Below are 19,671 nucleotides of genomic sequence, written 5' to 3'. Positions count from 1 at the left end.
TTTACCTGTTTTCCATTTTATTGAGGTTTCATAAAAGTATTTTAAGATCAGATTGAGCTGGAAACTTCTGCAACCATCATGCCCCGTGGGAGTTCATTCCTTTTGCATCAGCCTTTAAAAATAAAGGTTGAGCAAAGCTGAGCTTCCTGAGAAAGAACGTGCCATTTCTTCTTCTTTTCTTTTTTTTTTTTTTTCCCCTCCTGCTTGATAAGGTATCTCATACAAAAGTTGTTCTTCCCCATTGAGTTCTCTGGAACAAGTGCAAATGCAATTTTCAAAGACTTTTCTTCTCTTATTCCGCCAACCAATTGGTCTGGTAACTTAAAAGAAATTCTGTCTTGATATGATATGGCTATCTTCTCCTTCACACATAGTGCTACTCTAGAAGAAGAGCATCTAGGTGAGGAGTTAGATTTTGTATAATTATGGCTGTAAATACATATAGGCAAGTTCACAGCTGTCAGTTAAAGAAGGCAATTTCTGTTGTCCAGTTTCTTGAGATCTCCCCTGTTATGATGCCACCTGTGAGTAGAGGTGGAACAGGGAGACAATGCCGATGTGTATATTCATGACAGTATTTATCAGGGTCACATTACTGCAGAGAGATTCAGGAAGGCATCTGATAAACCTGGGCATGTGTGTTGATGGCATAGCACAGAAACCTTCCAGCACTTCCACTGACTATGTAGCTTAGTCTTAACTGCAGGTTGAACTTTCAAGATTTGATTGTGGCTTATGTTCCACAGTTATGAGGTGAGTTGTTTTTTTTTTTTTCCACAAATCTGCTGTTGGTGTCTGTATTTGGTCTGCTTTCAAGTTGTTACTCTGTCTTCAGGGACACATGCATCGTGTCCTCAGTTACAGAGGCAGATCTGTGCACAAATCTAAAGCTCTGTTTAAAATCATGATTATCTATCACATCCTTTAAAAGCCTGTGTAAGATGTTATTAATTAGTCACCACCAACACGTTCATTTGAAATCTTAGTCTAGATAAACTTGAAAAGTTTCCCTCCTGTAACATCCCTGTATGATTGTTGTTTGTTCGAGTATGCTGCTTTATGATGGGACTGATAGAGTCTTATCCATACTTGGGGTCCCAGCAGGTACCTAACAAAAAAAAGGGCAGGAGTTTTCCTTGCTTGAACACATTGGCTTGGATGTAAACTCTCGGTACAATGAGGTGACTCTGCTGGCTTAACTTCACCACCTGCTAGCAGTATGGTCTCTTTATCACTTTTTTCTATGCTTGTTTCTGTTGTCAGTGTCTGCTGTCATTGCAGAGGTGCTCATGGGTCATGTTGGAGCATAGCACTGGTTTTCTTGCTTTTGAGCTTGATTTTTGCCTAATGGTACATAACAGCTCACAAGTTCATGACATTCTGGGTGAGACTACTGGCCTTGGAACTGAGAAGTATTGGTCAGCAAGGGAGTGGAAAGAGTAAGTTTTAACAAACAAAGCCTTAAGTTTTGTTTCCTCATGCCAGTGATGTTATTTTTGCTACAAGTAATTTCTGAACAACAGCCAAGCATTTAGTAACACCAAGGAAATACAGGTGGTTCGTCTCCGCATAAAAATTTCATCAGTCAAGATCTGATGTTGCACTGTTTTAGTTGAACTGTTTTAACTGTGGATGTGCCTTGGTGCTTTTACACTCACCAGTTCATGTAGTTTGTAACAGGCAGGGCAGTTCAGAATGAAGTAGACCATCAAGTAAACCAGCTGTGTGCCCACATCCAATTCTAACAGTTAAGTATTCCAATATCATAGTTCAATTGGATTGATGTAGACCACATAGAAGACAAGAGTTTAAATAGGAGGAAGTTTTGTGGGAGTTTTTTTTTTTTTTAACTCAGGCCATTTCATTTTTTCTTGAATAATTCCAAAACGCGAAGGCAGTAGTAGAAAAGTAAAGTAAGCACCACCACATTTCATAGAGGTATCCTTTTCTCAGTTTTCTTTACTGTCAGAATGTATGTTTTTTAATTTATCAAAAGATGCAGTAATAACGTTAAAATAATTGATTTAAACCTCTTCTCAAATTTTTGTTTCAGTCCTGACAAAAAGTATTTTTAAAAAATTCTGTTGTAATTTTTTTTCATATCTGTTTGTGAAAATTTTTGTGTTTATTCAGACTTAGTGAATGGTTTTGGTTGCTTGAGAATTGAAAAAAAAATTTTTGTGTCAGGATTTGAAAGACTTGTTAACAGCTGTAAACACTGAGGAATAAAGTACTGTATTTGAAGTTACTTGCATCACTGTAGTGTAATTTGGATTCTCTATCTCATAGTGCTCCTGTGTTTGTAAGGAAGAATTCCAGCTGGTGATTTGCAGTAATGATGAAACTTGCTTTTTATGATCGTGACCAAAATAGACAAGGCAGTAGATAACAATACAGGAAAATTTCACCAGACAGGACAGATTCCAGATACATCCCAATTGTATTGTCTCATTTGAAAGTGTCAGTGTCCAAAACAGGACAAAAAGCATAGGTCTACATGATTGTTACTGTTGTCTTTATGTAAATTAAGGAAATAACTTCTAATTATTTGTGAAGCTTTCAATTTTTAATTTCTGTAATTCTGAAACAAAACACAACTTGTTCTTGCCTCCCCTCTGTCAGATATTTTGATGTTCAATACCTCACATAAAAAATGGCTTTGAGATGCGGTATTTGAGTTTTGCTGTAAGGTAAATAGTAAATCTTCAGGGTGCTGTGATGTTGTCTGTGTAATAGCCAGCCTTAGTAGGAATTGCAGAAGACTTGTTTAAACTTTTTTATCATGCTGTTAAATCTTTTCAGAATTAATAGGATATTGTGCTTTGCAATACTTGGAACATTAGAGTGGCAGAAACAGTGTCTGTAGCGTCTCAACCACTAAAATACTGAGAGAATAATCTACGCAGGCCTAGCTTCCCGAGCATTCTCAATGTTCTCAGGTGCAACGGAGAGTAGAAACTCAGACACTAGGTTAGTCCCAGAAGTGTCCCAGATAACAGAATCGAGGAAAATGAATTTAGGTTGTTAAGATTTTTCAGATAGAAACGCAGAGGCAATGTGCAATTTTAATATTTTTTCTATTATAAATATTAAACCAAAATCTTACACTTATATATAAAATCTTTACAATCTGTACACTTTTTCAATCTTCTTTAATAGCATTAAAACAAAAACTTTTCAAGTTGCTGTAGAGATCAGTTACAACAGAATAACAGACTGCTGCTATAATAAAAAATTCCAAAAGGTAGCTTTGATATTTTCAAAAGCATTTCTAAGCTACTTTAAATGCAGTTGTCTTTAATTTGAATATTAAAAGTAGCTCTGCCATTTTCATTTTTATATTATTCAGTCTACTTTATCTTTAGAGGATCAGAATTTATACTTAAAAATAAACAGTAGTTGGGGCGGAGGTGTTCATTTTTTCTTCCTTCCTGTACGTACATGAAACACAGCTGAGCCTGGAGAAAGCATAAAGGTAAGTGCTTTTCATTTTTATTACAAGATAAATTATAAGTGGTGTTCAATATCACTGTTTGCTGATAAGACTTTAAACAGCACTTGGTAGTTTAACTGTATCTTTTTTTCCTAGCATAGAGGAGGAGCATTAAGGTTAACAGAGATGCATGTGATGTTTGCTCATAGCTCGGTTGGTTTCAGCAGTATCTCAGTACAGTCTGTTTTTGCTATTAGCACAAGTCTTTCATGCATCAAAATCAAAGTCCCAAAAGTAATAAGAAGGGACTATCACCAAAACAGGGGAAAAAAACAACAACAACAAAAAAAAACATTGTAAAGGGATTTTGGCAAACATAGAACCTGAAGGTAGTTGAAGAGCTCTCAAGTTTTCCAGGTATCAACCAAGTCATTTGAAGCAGGAAGCTTTCAGCACACATGAAGCACCATATACTGGTTCTGTAAGATGTTCCTGCAAATAGGTGTTGTAAATCATTCAAACTGTTTGTAGGAACAATAGAATGACAGAGAGAAATGTTAACATTTACGACTGTACAAATATGGTCTTAACTCAATTTTAAGCATTAAGACTAAACCTTAGTACTCTGTAACATAGTAACGCTGGCCTTTGGGCCAGCTGTTGACATTAGTTTGTCTACTTTGGAGAGGGAGGGGAGGAAATGAACAAAGTATATATATGTATATACACATACAGAAATTCTATTAGAATCCAGAGTCCAGAGCATAAGCAAGCAGTTAGCTGCACAACAGGATTTACCAGTCTTTGTTGCTCTTTGAAGGTATTTTCCAAATACATGAAAATATATTAAGTATTTATCCTGTTTGTTTTATTTGTTGCAGAAATAGACTTTTGTTTGCTAAATGCATATCAAAAATTCTCCTTGCTGTAGTCCTGCATAGAGGACAAATATCAAGAAGCTTACAGAAAATTGGCAAAGCAAGTTTACAAACATGACCTGAAAGCCATTTTGACTGCTTCACTAATCAAAGTGCAATTACGTGTTAACTGTTAATAATTCAGGTTTAGTGTATGAGGAACAAAAGTTGCACGATCTTCACAGCTGCTATTTTTTGTCATATGCATTTCAACTCTTTACATACCATATTTATTTACAGTAAATAACAAACTCCATTACTACTAGTACTACTACTACTACTACTGTCTCCTACCAGTCATGGAGGTACAAGCACAATCCAAATGCTAAACAAGGGTTTAGAACCAGTAAACTGCTAAGTAGTTTCCAATGATCTTTTTTTTAAACAGTAAGTAAAGCATTCATATACTTGACAATTAATGACTGTAAACTAGAGATAGAACATACACTTATGCCACTTTGAACACAAAGCACGCATGCTATTATAATGAGTCAACTAAAAATTCAATCTATAATGTAGTTTGTAAAGTAACTTGCAAGTTTTGAAGAGCATTAAGTATACGTTATTAATAAATATATCAAGTTTTAACTTTCTGCTGTTTACATGTATGATGAGAAATGCCTGCTTGATAAATGCAAGTGAGTTTTATACAACTGTAAGTGTAAGAATTACCTTGAAACGCAAATGCAATTTTAAAATTGACTATTCTGACAAATATACCAGTAACTTGAAACGCTGTTTTGTCATCTTTTGCCAGTATGAACACTTAATAGCATTAAGAAAACTGTTACCTCCCTAGCACCTTTCACTATACAAAATTTATACACATGAGAGCATGGTCAGCTTGACTCTTTAGATAAAGTGCATGTGAAAGCTATGAGAAAGATAATGGAAAATCCCGGTTAGAGCTGTAAGATGTTAGAAGCTCAGAAATACATTATCTGTTGCACTGGGATTACTATACAGTTTCTCTCATAATATGGCCTTTAAGGTTGTACTCAGATGTTGCAACACTGGTGTCATTTGACATTACAAAAAAAATAATCAACTTTGTCCCATATTTATGGTAAAGGGACAGCAAGCTATCCTTTAAGCTGAATAAGTAGGGCTCATTTCCACAAAAATGGAAGCAGTGTTCACTCTAAACTCTTAAATCTCATATTTTACCTTAACAAAGGTAAGCATTTGAGCAGCAGGACTACAAAGCTCTGAAGGAGTTTTAAAACATTTGTCAGTTTATCCTAACAAAGCCTAAGAATCAAGTAATCAAATATCATTAGCTTTACTTATTTTAATATTTTTGCTAAACTTCAGAAATAAAGGCCACAGTCCACTTAATAATTTTAATTGTTTTTAGACACAATGAGAAGGAACTCTCTCTCTTAATGGAATATTTCTGCAGTTTTACTTAAATGCTTAGCTTTATTGATCATATTTCTACAAACCTGAATTTGGACCAAATCTGAGGTGATAGTCTTATGAATAGCTACATTGTCAGAACACTTGTAGAGTAATGTGTGCTGCCTGCAGCGAACTCACTGTGGAATCCGTCATGAACATAAACTTCAGGAACAGTGTCACTCCTTTTAAAAGCAATCCCAGAAGATATGATTTTCATCATGCAGATGATGCTAAATTACCTTAAAAAGGTCAAAGGAATTCATTTATACACTTAAGAGTGTATTTCTAATACAGAAGTGTACAGAATAAGGAGAGCATTTCTGTTTAAAATCCTTTGGACTAGCTCTCCAGATCACTTGGTAAAGCAGCTTTGTCACACCTTCAGTCTTCCATTCTTCCATAGGGATCTTCCCCTTTTCTGCTAGGAGCAGTCTCTGTGCTGTAGGTCATCAACTACATGATTTCTTCTCTGGATTGTAAGAGATTCGATTGTTTTATGTGCCTGCTCCAGCTGGATCTTTAAACCTTCATTGTCTGCCTTTAGAATATTTCTTTCCTAGACAAACAAAAAAAATAGAGAATGGGATTTGATTTTAAATTTGTTTCAGGATTGTCTGGTTGTATATTTAGGTTGATTGGCTTAAACATAAGTTGGAGATGTCTGTTAACGATAGAAAAGATACTAGCTTACACGCAGTAACATTAAAAGGATGAGACATTTTAGCTAACAAGCAGTTAATGTATTAAGACAATCATTTGCAAATCTTATATAAGTGTTTTATATATATACACAAAGCTATCTATAAAATGTTTTATCAGTCATTAACAAGAAGTTCCTCTTACAATCCAAAGCAGAGTCTAAATTAAGACATGGTGTAGAAATGTGTCTTTACAGTGCTTGATTACATAGTGAGAATCAAGACATGTAGGACATAACAGTAGACACTATATTCTGTAAAGTTTGGAGCTTGTACACAGAGCTGATTTACCAGCATTGTAATCCATGAGGAAAGAAATACAGAAAACTACTCTATATATTGTTCAGAACAGTTGTCTCCAAGGCAGGCAGGGATATTTACATTTTTATTTTTATTTTTTTTTTTAACTTTTAAGAAAATGTTAAAGCTTTGAACAGATTTCTAATTCCTTGTTTAGTAATGGCTGATGTGCATCTCACTATGCTTTTTGTTTATTCTATATTCTCTGTACTTCTAGGAACTTTTTTTTTTGACTAACATTGTTGTCTTAAATTTGTATTAGAAGTCAGATTTTCTTTAGCCATAAATATTTTTGTTAAGGTAAGTGTTAAACTGGTTTCAACATAACGCCTTACATAAATAGTATCCTGTCAAAGTTATGTTAAAACACTAATTCAAGTTTCCCAGTCTTGTATTACACGTGCAGAAGACTGTTCCTTAAAATAACTTATTTTGTGGAGTAACATCCTGTCCTAAGCAATTGGATTACAGTCACATTCTTGCTTGTCACTTAAAAGGCTACAGGAATGAATGTAACCATAACAAAAGCTTCAAAATGTATTCCCTAAGCCCTGTACCACTACTAAAATTGCATTTGAAGTGAAACATCACTGATGCGGTTAAAGCGGCTAAGAATTCATGATACCTCTCATGGATTATTCTGGCAATTATACTGGAGTACAGTGGTAGTGCAACACCTTCCCACTCAGCCACCCCACTCTAACCACTTTACAGTACTGTTGTACAAAGCCAAATTTGTTTCGCTATGTACATACCTGCTCAAGTTCGTGGTATGAGGGTTTATAGCTGTGATGCTCCTCCTTCATTTTCTGGCTGGAGTCCTTGTTTTCCCATTTAACATATGCCTTTTTGCGGCTTAGTAGTGGGCTTGGACATGGGGATGGTGGAGTAGGCTGGAGATAAGGATTTTCTGGTAACCTTTCTTTCTTCTCTGTCTGCCTATGAGATACATCACCAAACAGCAGTACAGAATCAGTCTGTGTACCTTTATGAACCACAGCTGGTTTCAGTCTTACTGAGATTTTCTGAGCTGAGGAACCCATCAGCATAATGGTTCGGTCTTTGCTGCCTTCATTGTGTTCCACTACTTCTCCATTAGGAAACGTGAATGGTCCTTCTTCTTGTCCTGTAGAACATGCATCATAAATTGAGTCAAGATTTTATTCCAAGAAAGGAGAACCAGCAGGTACAGTAATTAAACATGATTTTAATGAATAAATAAAACTATTTATTCTTTGTTTTTACATTGGTAAATGTAAAATTGGTGTCATGGGACATTTTTCAATATCATGTCTCTTGGAACAGTGCTGTGTCTTATCTCAGTAGGATTATTAAGAGGAAAACAGGAGTCTTCCATCACAATCACAGCATACCTACCATTACGCTCAGAGAAAAGCCTCTAGATATTTTATATGTTAAGTTTTATACAGACCATTGATCTTACTGCTTGAGCTGGAGGCCTACTCGTTCTAGTTACTATGTTGGTAAAACTCTGCAATTAACTAACCAAACCATAAACAATACTGTACAACTCATCTTTAAAAGAAAAATGAACAAAACAAAAATTATCTAGATCTTTTGATCTTTTTAATGTGACCTTTCCTCACCATGGAATTGCTCTTTGACCCCTAGTGTGCAGAGGCTTGAAGCAAGAGCAGATGTTGGGCTGCTGTCTGGAACTGAAGTTTTGGGTCTTCTCTTGCACTCTATCACAACCAGGTCTTTGCATTGCTTGTGGCAATTCATTCCACAGTCTGTAAACAAAACAAACTTGACATGATTCAGTGGCTCTGTTGTAGTATTTCAGGTCAGCTCTCACACTGTGTTGCTTCCAAAGGAAGCAGGAAAGTTTCTTTAAGGTTCTCTACATGCCTTACCTGAAACAATATACACTTAGTAACAACTCAACTATATCCTCTTGCTATATATACACCTCAAACTCCTTTTCAATAAAAAAATATCAAATAGCAACATACGGTTGTAACAGTTCTGACTATAGGAGTTGCAGAGAAAGCAGATACATGCATGAGGTGGAAAACTGCAAAATACTTGTGAATGTTACACGGTTTTCAGAGAATTTGTATTGCACTCATCAGAATAGAAGGGTCTGTTTATCAGCCCTCTGGATTCAGTGAAGATTTGCAAAAGGTTAGGGCTATCAGTTCCTTCACCTTCGCATTTCTTTTGGAGCATGTCTGTCATCCTATTCTTGAGTCAGCCTTCTCCCTGAGAGGCCAGATTAAATAGGTCCATAGACATAGCAATGGATCTTGGAAAAATCAAGGTGTTTTTTTATTTGGTTGTTTTGCCATTCACCATTAGTTATAGATTAAGTTTAACAAAGAATAAACTATCTTACCTTTGCATCTGTATCCTTGTTTTATGACTCCCCAAAGCTGAAATTCAAACAAACAATGTATATTAACATATTTCTGTGCACATTTGATATCTCTGGATAAAAATATTCACTAAACACTCCACTCACATCTGAGATTTGAGCACCTGCAGAGTACCTTGTTTTCATATCCTTTTAATGGTAAAAATCAAAATATGAACTACCTACACATCTTTAGAGTAAGGTAAACAGAATATTTGTATGCATGTTCCTTAATCACAAACAAAATAGCTTAACCTAGTCTCTAATGAGTACATCAGCAGATCTAACAGCTCCCAGTGAAGGTGCAGAACTAGAGTAGATGTAGAATTGTGCATCAGCACTCTTGTTTGATCCCAGCTAAGCTAGGAAGTGGTTGGAGTCAGTTTTACTAAATCTTCCTGTGCCAGGCACGGGGCTTGTGTGTACCAGGACATGAGTTCATATAATCGTAGAATATCCCAAGTTGGAAGGGACCCACAAGGATCAAATCCAACTCCTGGCTCTGCACACGACCACCCAAAAATAAAACCATATTTCTGAGAGCATTTTCCAAATGCTTCTTGAACTCCAGCAGGCTCAGATCCATGAATATTTACAGATTATACATACATACAAATATTCTCAGTGCCACTTTCCTGGAGAATCTGCTCCAGTGCCCAACTACCCTCTGGGTGCAGAACCTTTTCCTAACACCCAGCCTGACCTTCCCCTGTCCCAGCTCCATGCTGTTCCCTCGGGTCCTGTCGCTGTCCCCAGAGAGCAGAGCTCAGCACCTACCCCTCCACTCCCCACATGAGGAAGCTGCAGGCTGCCATGAGGCCTTCCCTCAGCCTGCTCTGCTCTGGGCTGAACAAACCAAGGGACCTTAGCCACTCCTCATACATCTTGCTCTCTAGACCCTTCACCATCGTTGTAGCCCTCCTTTGGACATGCTCTGAAAGCCCAGTGGAGTGGAAGCCTCTGGATTTGGAAAGTCTTCTCTGAGAGTGATGCAGCCAAACACCACAAGGTAGGAGCCATGTTTAAACAGATAATAGCACTGCCAAGGGGGATATAAAAGGTACATTAAATAGCTACACAGGCAGTAGCCTGATGTTTGTAGTTTCATTGGTGTTTTAAACAGATTCATTTCTGTATGTGATACAAAGTAATTATGAGATAAAAATAGGCATTTTTCCAAACAATATTAACATAATTTACTAAAAAGTGAACTTACAAATCCAGCACAGTTGTCGCAGAAAGTAGGCCTTAAGTAAGTAGTCTCTTGGAAGTTGTGAGCAAACCCAAGTCCTAATTTGGAATAGATTGAGCTAGCCCTCATAAAGTAAGCAGTTATTTCATCCCTGCTAATCAGACCTTCCCTGAAAATAAGAAAAGTTGTTTGTGAGGCACCTCTTTTCTTAAAAGCAATAAGGAGAATTAAACATACCAATAAGGAGAACTAAACATACCTTCACAATTTATAATGGCAATACTTTAATTGGCCAAGAACTTCAGCGATATCAGTAATTTTGTCAACAGTTCCCAAAGTCTACAGAAGCTTCTCTACATGTTACAGTTGCAGCTTGTAAGGATAAATGAACTATCTGTATATGAGATGCAACCTCAAAGCTATTTCAAAACTTTGAAATAACCATGTTTGTATTTTTCCATGCTTTAATGTGCTGCGAGAAATATTTTGAATTTGACCAAAATATACATTTGCCAATTCTCTATTTTTTAGGAACAGGTCATCTTTGGAAAGTTCCTCAGCAGTACATACTGCATATCATTCTAAAAATATTTCTTCTATTATCTCTGTTCTTACTCCTACATCAGCCTGGTTATTTCTTTAAGCTCATGAAGAGTTCATTCACAAAACACTTAAAAGATGCTTTTGTCAGTTGTTTTCACTTCCATTTGTTGGTGAAGAGGATGATTTTACCATCATAGTGACAGAAGAAAAAAAAAAAGGAAACAAAACCACTACTAACAAAACAACAGAAATAACACACACAGGGCCTACAAAGTTGATAAGCAGAACTAGGTTAAAAGAGATTTGTAAGTACTTACCAGTCTTTAGCCATTACACAAAATGAGAATGGAAAACTGGCTGCTATCTTTTCAAATTCTTCCTGAGAAATGTATCCATCCTGATCATGGTCATAATTTTTGAAGACAGACTGCGTGAGATAATAGTAGAATAGTTTATAACATGGATAGAAACTACTGAATTACCACTTCAGAAAGTCTTCACAATATTCAGAGGATTCCTCTCCCACTTTCCCTCAATATCTATTCAACAGTACAAGTTTTTTCTAATTGTTTTTCTTGCTTGAGTCTGAAGAAGCATGATGATTTTTTGATTTGTAGGAAGATACGGATAAGCCAACATGAAACGGACTGAACGCTTCACAACACTGGCTCTTATTTCATCACTCTTTAAGATCATCATTAAGGCACAACTTGTACTAATGCACTCAGTTAATGCTGTCAATAATGATCTCCCTAGCCAAATCTGTGCAGCTGCCTGGGTTATTTGGCCAGGTTAATGTTATGTGAGAAGCAGCTGTGTGACAGACCTATTTCCACTTATAGAATGACATCACTGATTGTGTCTGGCCCTATTTTTTTCCCTTCTTTGTGTCTTTTCATACCTAAACATTAAGACTATAACTGAGATGTAAGGTAGATAGTCCAACCATACTTACATCCACCATCCTCTGAACATGTTTGCTGATGGTTTTTGGATCAGGTTTTGGGGCTACTCCTGAGGCCCAGTCTGCAACTACTGGTGGTCTAGAAGGTGTCAAAGGCTACAATAAATTGAATGGAACTTTATTAGTACCATGTTAAAATATTTTCAGTATAATGCTTCCTCAATTTGTGATGATGAACTCTGTGATACAGGACTGCAGAAATGGCCTATCTGACCCAACATCATACTTTCGATAATTATGTGGTACTTCAGAGAAAGCTCTTCCCTGAACTGTCCAAAACAATGGTTTAAATTCTCACGGTTCACTGGCAACCCTGTAAATTCACCATCTTTTCCATGTTTATAAAACAGGAACAAAAACTGCACTCATGGGTTTGATCATTTGAGTCATGTAAGAATTCTTAACTTAAAAGAACCAGTATCGTTTGTCAAGGTTGAGCCTGATGTCTCTATAAAAGTAACTGCATTTGTGTTTGTACTGTGAAACCCAACATTGGTGTCAAGTCTTGCATATACTCTCGTTTATGCTTCATTATCAACCTATTCAACCATCATCAAACTATTTATGCTTTAACAGATTTTGCTCAGTCTATGAAGCTTATGCTAAACCAAAAACATACAAAATAAAATGAATGCAAGGGATAAAAGTTAAATTGCTCATAAAAAAACTTTTTTGTTAAGAATCTGGAAAGGCTCTTACCGCAGCTCGGTGACTTCTTGGCTCTCGTGCATATGAAAGCTCGTAAATTTCATCTTCTGTGTAGTACAGATCAAGGGACAGCTGAAAACAAACACAATATTAGCTTAATCCTAAAGCAGTTGATACTACTTGATTGATTTCTTCCTGGCATGCATTAGTATATTTCGATGGACTATTTTTTAATTTAAGTTGCACCACAGGAAAAAAATGCATTTGAGCTGCGTAGGCATTGACCATGATTTGAAATAGGCGCATTTCTAAATTCCAGTCTGTTGCTGCTGTTATCTGGAAATCTGTAACATTACACAGCTACAGCCATTAACACGCAAGTAACTGAAGGCATAACTAGCCGTGTGTTAATAAGTAACCTGAAAAAAAACTGTTACTCCCATGATACACAGATAGTCTACCATGCAACTAAGCACCATTCCAACGAAACTGTCTGTCAACCATAATTCTCAGAAAATTCTCGTTTAAACATGTCAGGGGACCACACTGAACTGACAAGTATATGATGAGGATAAAAGATGGACTCGCATATATTTAGTGAGAACTTAGCTGTCAACTACAGTTATGTAGAGTGAGATACTTTACACCTGGATAAATAAAGGAATTTGAAAAAGTTACCAAATTTATATCTTTGCTTATGGGTGTGCCCCAGAAAATGGTATAGCAAATAATTGGAAACAATTTCAAGTTAAGATTTAAGACTGGCAACATGACACTTTTTGACTATACGAAAATATTCACTTTAGAAACATGAACAGAAAAGCCACAGGTAAATGCGTTACAAGCCTCCATCCAAGGCAAGTCTGAAGAAAATACAATGTTGAAATACTCTCTCCGTAACAAAATCAGTTTCAAGTTATCCTAGCATATCAGTCAAGATGGTGGCAGTCACATATATATAAAATAAGAAACCAAAATATACTGCAAATAACACATCAGACCAAAGCTGAATAACATGGCTTAAATTTCAAATGTGCAACAACTTTCTTGTGAACAACTAAAAGATTGCTGTTGTAGTAAAAGTAGTGAATAATTTTAAATTCCTGGGGAAATCTTAAAGTAGTTTCTGACACTCAAAAACTAGTGCAAATGTTAAGATATTTCTATAAATTATTGACTCATGTACGTAATCACTACTGCCTCTTCAAACTGATTTGGCTGTTGATAGGAACACAAGGGAGAAAGACTTGAGGGAAAAAAAAAAAACAACAGGGAACAAACAAGAAAATCATACACCCTGGAATATTAGCAGTTGAGAAACTCCTGCTTTGAAATGAAGAAGTATTTCTTTTATTTTATGTCCTGTAATATATAGTTACATGAACTTGTGGCCAAAGTTCTACAAGTTTGTAATAGGCACTTTTATAAAATGTTAGTGAAAAAGATCAACTTCTAATCATTTGAGACAAAGCATTTAAAACATTTTACAGGAAGAAGTTCACCACTTTACGTAGCTCTATGGGAAGTACTGAATAGCCTGTTTCAGGCCTTGGGCACAAGACCTTACACAAGTGCTGTCAGAGAGGACAAATAACCTTAAGCACAGGAACATTTTATTTATGAGGTTTTCCTGAAACAGGGCACATAACCAGAAAGAGTCAGCAGGCTATCCAGCTTTTCCAATCTGTAAGACTTGTTAGGGCCAAGCAAAACTGAGAAACAAGGAAGGCAGATTTACTGTTTTACTAAAAGTTACTGTTTTAACTTACCAGGAGAAGCTAGAACTATTTTTGTGACACATGTGCTAGGTAATATTAATTTTGTTCGTAACATGTACTGACTAGAGATTACTAGAAGCACAATACAACTACGCTTGACTGATCTTTATGTCAAACAGTTTTATTAGTACCAGAAGAAACTTGGCTAGAAATGTGGTATGTTTAACCCTACACATCTTGAGGAACCCCTTTTATGTGCAAGTTTATACGTTCAACACGAGCAAGCCTTATATGCAATCTTCTGCCTCCAAGGTGCACCCTAAGGAAGCTTTCTACCTTTCTGCCTATTGAGGCTTAATCAGCAGAGGAGTCAGGGTGCTTCCATAAGGAAAGTACACACAGAATGTATACTACCATAGTGAAATGTAAATAAATGTTTCCTTCCCTTATGGAAGTAATTTGGAGAAAATTCCAATAAACTTTAAAATAATAAAGTGTTCACGAGGCACCTCTACCCTTGCTGCCAGGTAAACCAGCATCACTAACTTTTTCTCTTCTGTTATTGTACACTTCTTTAAGGAAAAAAAAAGTCTTACAGTGTTAAGTATTTATAATTAATGGAATTCTCTACTTAGTTTAATTTGAGAGGTAATTGAAAATCATTTTTTAAATGGAGGTATTTATCTCATCCAATAGACTTACTGTAAGCAAATGAACAAGGTCCATATTAGCCTCCAGGGGAAGTGGCATTTCCTGGAGTTGTATCAGCTCATTTATGTGGTTATACAGAGAGTACAGTTTGTATATGTTAATTTTCTTGTCTTCTAAGTAGTCTGGCATGGCCTCATGAAGCGATATCAAGTCTTTCAGGTGGACCCCAAGGATTGGGATCTTAAAGTTAGTGCACTCGTTATAGGCACGTCGATAACTGTCATAGTTTTTGTAAGATGAAAGCAATTCTGTCATTTCATTAAACACCTAAAAAGAAAAAGAAAACAAATAATAAAAAGTGGTTCCTCCTTCTGTTCTGGCCATATATCACAAGAATTTTCCATACTGTTCTTAAGTGGTTTGCTCACTGTGACTGTCAACATCGATTTAAAAATGTAAATCTCTAGGCTCCAAATGAAATCTAGTTATTCACCTTGTTTAAATTAATAATACATCTTACGTGCCTCATCTACAATGCCAGCCTTCCTACATTCCCTATTAAGTCAATGAAAAGAAAGAATCCTCTCAAATCAAGGGGATGCTTCTGCAGGTAATGTATAAGCTATCTGTCATGTCTCTGACCTTCCTAAAAGCAAGCATCTTCACCTTACAATGTGGAATGCAATTCTCCAACTTCCAGGTCACCGGCTGGAATGGACTGGCAGAGAAACCTTACACTGTGCTATGGTCCTATCACAACATGACCAGAACTCTTACAGTTCAAGGTGGCACATCTGTGCTTTTATGAAAGCTTTCTTCCTTGATAAGGAAGGAACATATATCATAACTTGTTGCAAAGGCCAAACAAATCTCAAGTCTAGCCATATAAACACCTTCCTTGCTTAAAACTGTACAGGCACAAAGCTGACTTCTAATATTATAAAGTCAATGGAGCAATGTTTTTGTTTGTTTGCTTGTTGTTTTTTTGGTTGGTTGGTTTTCTTGTGGAAGTTCCTGTCTAACCACTTGATTTTTAACCTTCACAAGTTAATCTATTTAATTAAACTTTAAAGTAAACTTTAAACTAGTAAAGTCATTAATTACCAACCTTTATTTACTTAATTTTTATTAGTGCTTATATACAATTTCTTGATGCAAAAATTTATTCAAATCATAGGCACATGTGCAGTCCACTCCTCATAATGAGGAAATTTGTAAAACAACATGCTTCTAAAATAAGCTTGCTAAACTGGATCTACAGATCCTGAGATCTGCAACTGATATCAGTGGGAAGTCATTTCTGGTCTAGACTTCAGGTATTCACTGTTCATTAAAGCTGTTTAAATATACTGTGATCAAAACAAATTCTTTAGATACCCTTATGAAATCTTTCAGGACCCAAATAAGATAAAGTGCATTAGTCTCTTAAGACCAAGTGCCTAAAGCCATTTCATAGCTAAAAAACAAAACAAAACAAACAAACAAAAACCTCACAGTTTTAGTAGCTGGAATCACAGCAAAAATATGTCCATTCTACAACTCACATGAATTAAAATGAAAATTTCAACTAATTCCTAATGTTCCACTGTATTACAATATATGTGTCTTGGAGTTAAGTTTGTTCAAGTCTCAACTAGATAAAATCTGTCATAGGGAAAGATCAGATGAACTGGTCTTTTCAGTTTTAAAGTGCCGACGTCTGTGCTAGCATTTTATAGACTCAGGCTGGTCAGTGTTGCTATGGATAGCAAAGTTTTATTCTCAAATATTCTAGGATATAATTGTCCGCTTTTGTTTGAATGCTATTCCGTGCTACCTCATGTAAATGAAAATGCATCTTCTCATACCCAAACAAAAAAATTGAGAAAGCTCTACAAATCTCCAAGAGAGGGTTGAAAGTGTAGGAGTAACTGGTGTTTGTAAAGATGAAATGACAAAGAAAAAAAAAAAAAGAAGAACAGAGGAAGTCTTCCTTTTTCTTTTTTTTTCCTCTGTCAGATTTAACAAAGTAAGCTTAGTTTTGTGCATGTGTGTGTAGGCAATGACAAAAAAAAGTTTAAAAGTTATCTCATTTATAAAACAATACCAACCTTAGTTACATCATGAGGAACACATGAGCTTGTTTCCTTGAGTCTGGAAATGGAACTGTGACAGAGACCTCCTATCACTGCCATTAACGTATTGAAATTCTGCAACTGGTGAAGCTTCTGTGTTGACATAAAAAAAAAAAAATCAGTATTTATCATTTAAAGGGTGAAACTGTTCAACATGAATACCCAAATTCTACATTTCCTCTATTGTTCAGGGACAAGTTTAATATTGTTCTTACAAGTTTTGTCCCATAATCCATTTGACTTCATTCATTTCAGTATTGAAATTCTGATTTTACTGGGTGTAACATTTACTTGTTTTACTGTTATTAAATAAGATACTGTATCTGCAGAATTATTAAGTCTTCAAAGGGCTCCTTAGTACTTCTCCCTTTTCCTGCAGTATGCCACACCTAGGAAACACTGACCATTGTCTTGTTTATGACTGCAGTTGGATTAGCATGCAAAAAAAATATCAATAGGACCATAGTTTTGTTTCTATCAGGTAAAGCATATCTGGTACAAATGCTTCTACTTATGGTCAAAAACATCATAGCAGTTCATACAGTGGAAAGATAGGCAGTTTCAGCTTGGGATCTCACCAGCTGATTGAAAAGGAATTCTAGTTTCTCGGTGCAGTTTCTTCAGAATAGATACGAGAAAGCTATAGTGCCATTGAAGATAATGTAACTGAATACGTGGTATGAACCCATACATGTGCACACTGTATATATGAACCAGGAGACCACTGCCAACATCTCTTTCCTAGCTGACCCCACACTAGTAGTGTGGGAAGAGCAACTAAAGGGCTGTTTCAGAGAAAGACAAAATAAATAACATGTGTCAAAATTTAACTGACCTGTGCAACATGAATGAACTTGATGAATACTTCAGCTCGAAGCTGTGGTGTTGGTCTACTGAGAACCATTAACTGCACCCACTGAGAGATACCATTGCAAAGAGCAATTGATCTTTCCATCGTTGGATTCTCCTTCACACAACTATTCACAATGTAGTTTTGATAATCTGAGAACTTCAAAGAAAAAAAAAGTAAATTAAAATTCATCTTCCATTTCATACACCTCGTGATCTGTTTGCAAATAAAGGTCTGCTTTACAAGTTAAATACTAAAGAACAAGATCTATCTTGCACTTTAAATATCCATAAGACTGAAAACTCTACTTTGTAAAAGCTATGTTCAGCTTTGTTCAAAGCAGAAGATTTGCAGTAATGAAATTAACTGAAAGCATCTTTTCTTGATAATTTGTATCACATCACTTGCATCATGTATATCCCACAAGCCTTGACTCTTATAAACCCTAGGATGAGCAAAGTTGGGGTTTTCCTCTCCAGTGGCTCCACAGATTGATTGAATCTAGGTTTCTATGGCGAATGTTAAATGTAATGTACCAATCTAGTAATTCAGTAATGGTTTAGGTTCAAATATGTATCTACAGCACACTTCTGAATTAAGCTATACTAAAACAAATATAAAGAAGCAAGTTCAATCATATTTATATAAAACTGTGATTAAACCCATTGAGAAATAAAGAAGGCTAGGGACTCCTTAATATTTTGATATGGCTTGTGAGATCGTCTCCTTTAACCAAAGTAATCCAAAATTGTTTAGGGGACAAGCAGTTAAAACTTTCTTTGAAGCCATTCTTCCCATTAAGATTAAAAAGAAGCAATCATTTGTTTTTGTTGATGCAACATTTATCTGTTCTCTTGAAATATCCATTTACAGGAATACACAAAAATGTAAGTAATCAGAAGTTTTGACAGGAGATTTATATACTCATTCTTTACTATGGGCACTAATACTGACATCTTACCAAAAACTTTTGTAGCCATGGTAGATATGTATTCCTTTCTTAAGGTCAAAGGAATATATACTGAATGGCACTGATCCTTAAGGAAAGGTCATAAATTGTAATACTGTTATATGTTTCTTGCTCACTCTCTCTGCTTTTTTAACTTTTTTTCCCCCCACCCATTTAATGAGAAGTATTAACACTAAAAAGCAGAGACAACAGCAGACACCTGGATTCATCTTCTTACTAAATTAAAAATGGAAGAAATACTATGAGTAATAAGTAGAGCTGTCTCTAAGATTTCATAGCACGCACTTACAGTTATTGTTTGAATGTTGAACCATAGCCAGATTTGGCTGGATGTTGAAATTTAAGCAACTACTCTGTACTGATAATTAATTTTTCAATATCTGACTACATAATTATCAACTTCATAGCAGTTTCAGAGCAATTATAAATCAGTTTGATTAATTTATATTTTGTCGTCAGCAGCTCTCTCCTTCAGAAAATGTTTTTTTTTTAATGCTGAACAAGTTTATATCTAATACTACTTAAAGACTCGAGATAGCTGTAAAAGAATTGTAAGCGGCATATATAGTAAAGAAGTCCAGGTACTTAAATAATACAAGGGTCTGGTATTGTAATGGCTAATTAAAGAGCCTCAATAGTAAAGCAGAATCTGGGTTCTTACAAAAGAGCATAGGATCCCTGTATTTTATAGCTATGCATTAAAATGATTTCCAAGTGCAAGCATACCTGCAGTCATTACTTTGTGAACATCACTCCCTGCATTTTTCTTTGCTGCAAGATACAAGGTGTGTCCTGGAAGATTTTGCTATGTGCTGCATGTGTGTAGGGGATCAAGTATTCCTTTCTCACTTTCAAATGACTGAGTCTGTAAGTAGTTATGCCAATAACTGATAAC

At 35.8% G+C, this 19,671-nt stretch overlaps 1 protein-coding gene across 2 annotated transcripts in view; it reads right to left on the bottom strand.

Moving 5' to 3' along the window:
- Positions 1-3,146: 3,146 nt before the first annotated feature.
- Positions 3,147-19,671, bottom strand: part of RASGRP1 (RAS guanyl releasing protein 1) — a 43,240-nt gene continuing 26,715 nt past the window's right edge. For both annotated transcript variants that reach the window (XM_040560466.1, XM_040560467.1), the window contains exons 7-17: positions 17,792-17,965; positions 16,933-17,049; positions 14,894-15,169; positions 12,525-12,605; positions 11,817-11,921; positions 11,179-11,288; positions 10,343-10,487; positions 9,109-9,145; positions 8,357-8,503; positions 7,505-7,875; positions 3,147-6,307 (exon numbers count right to left, since the gene is read on the bottom strand). In XM_040560466.1, the coding sequence (XP_040416400.1) occupies positions 6,173-6,307; positions 7,505-7,875; positions 8,357-8,503; positions 9,109-9,145; positions 10,343-10,487; positions 11,179-11,288; positions 11,817-11,921; positions 12,525-12,605; positions 14,894-15,169; positions 16,933-17,049; positions 17,792-17,965 (1,698 nt within the window). In that variant the 3' untranslated portion in view covers positions 3,147-6,172. The remainder of the gene's footprint in view (positions 6,308-7,504; positions 7,876-8,356; positions 8,504-9,108; positions 9,146-10,342; positions 10,488-11,178; positions 11,289-11,816; positions 11,922-12,524; positions 12,606-14,893; positions 15,170-16,932; positions 17,050-17,791; positions 17,966-19,671) is intronic.

This window comes from Cygnus olor, chromosome 5 (assembly GCF_009769625.2).
Source record: "Cygnus olor isolate bCygOlo1 chromosome 5, bCygOlo1.pri.v2, whole genome shotgun sequence".
In the NCBI taxonomy this organism is placed as follows: Eukaryota; Metazoa; Chordata; class Aves; order Anseriformes; family Anatidae; genus Cygnus; species Cygnus olor.
This window is presented reverse-complemented; position numbering and strand designations above follow the sequence as displayed.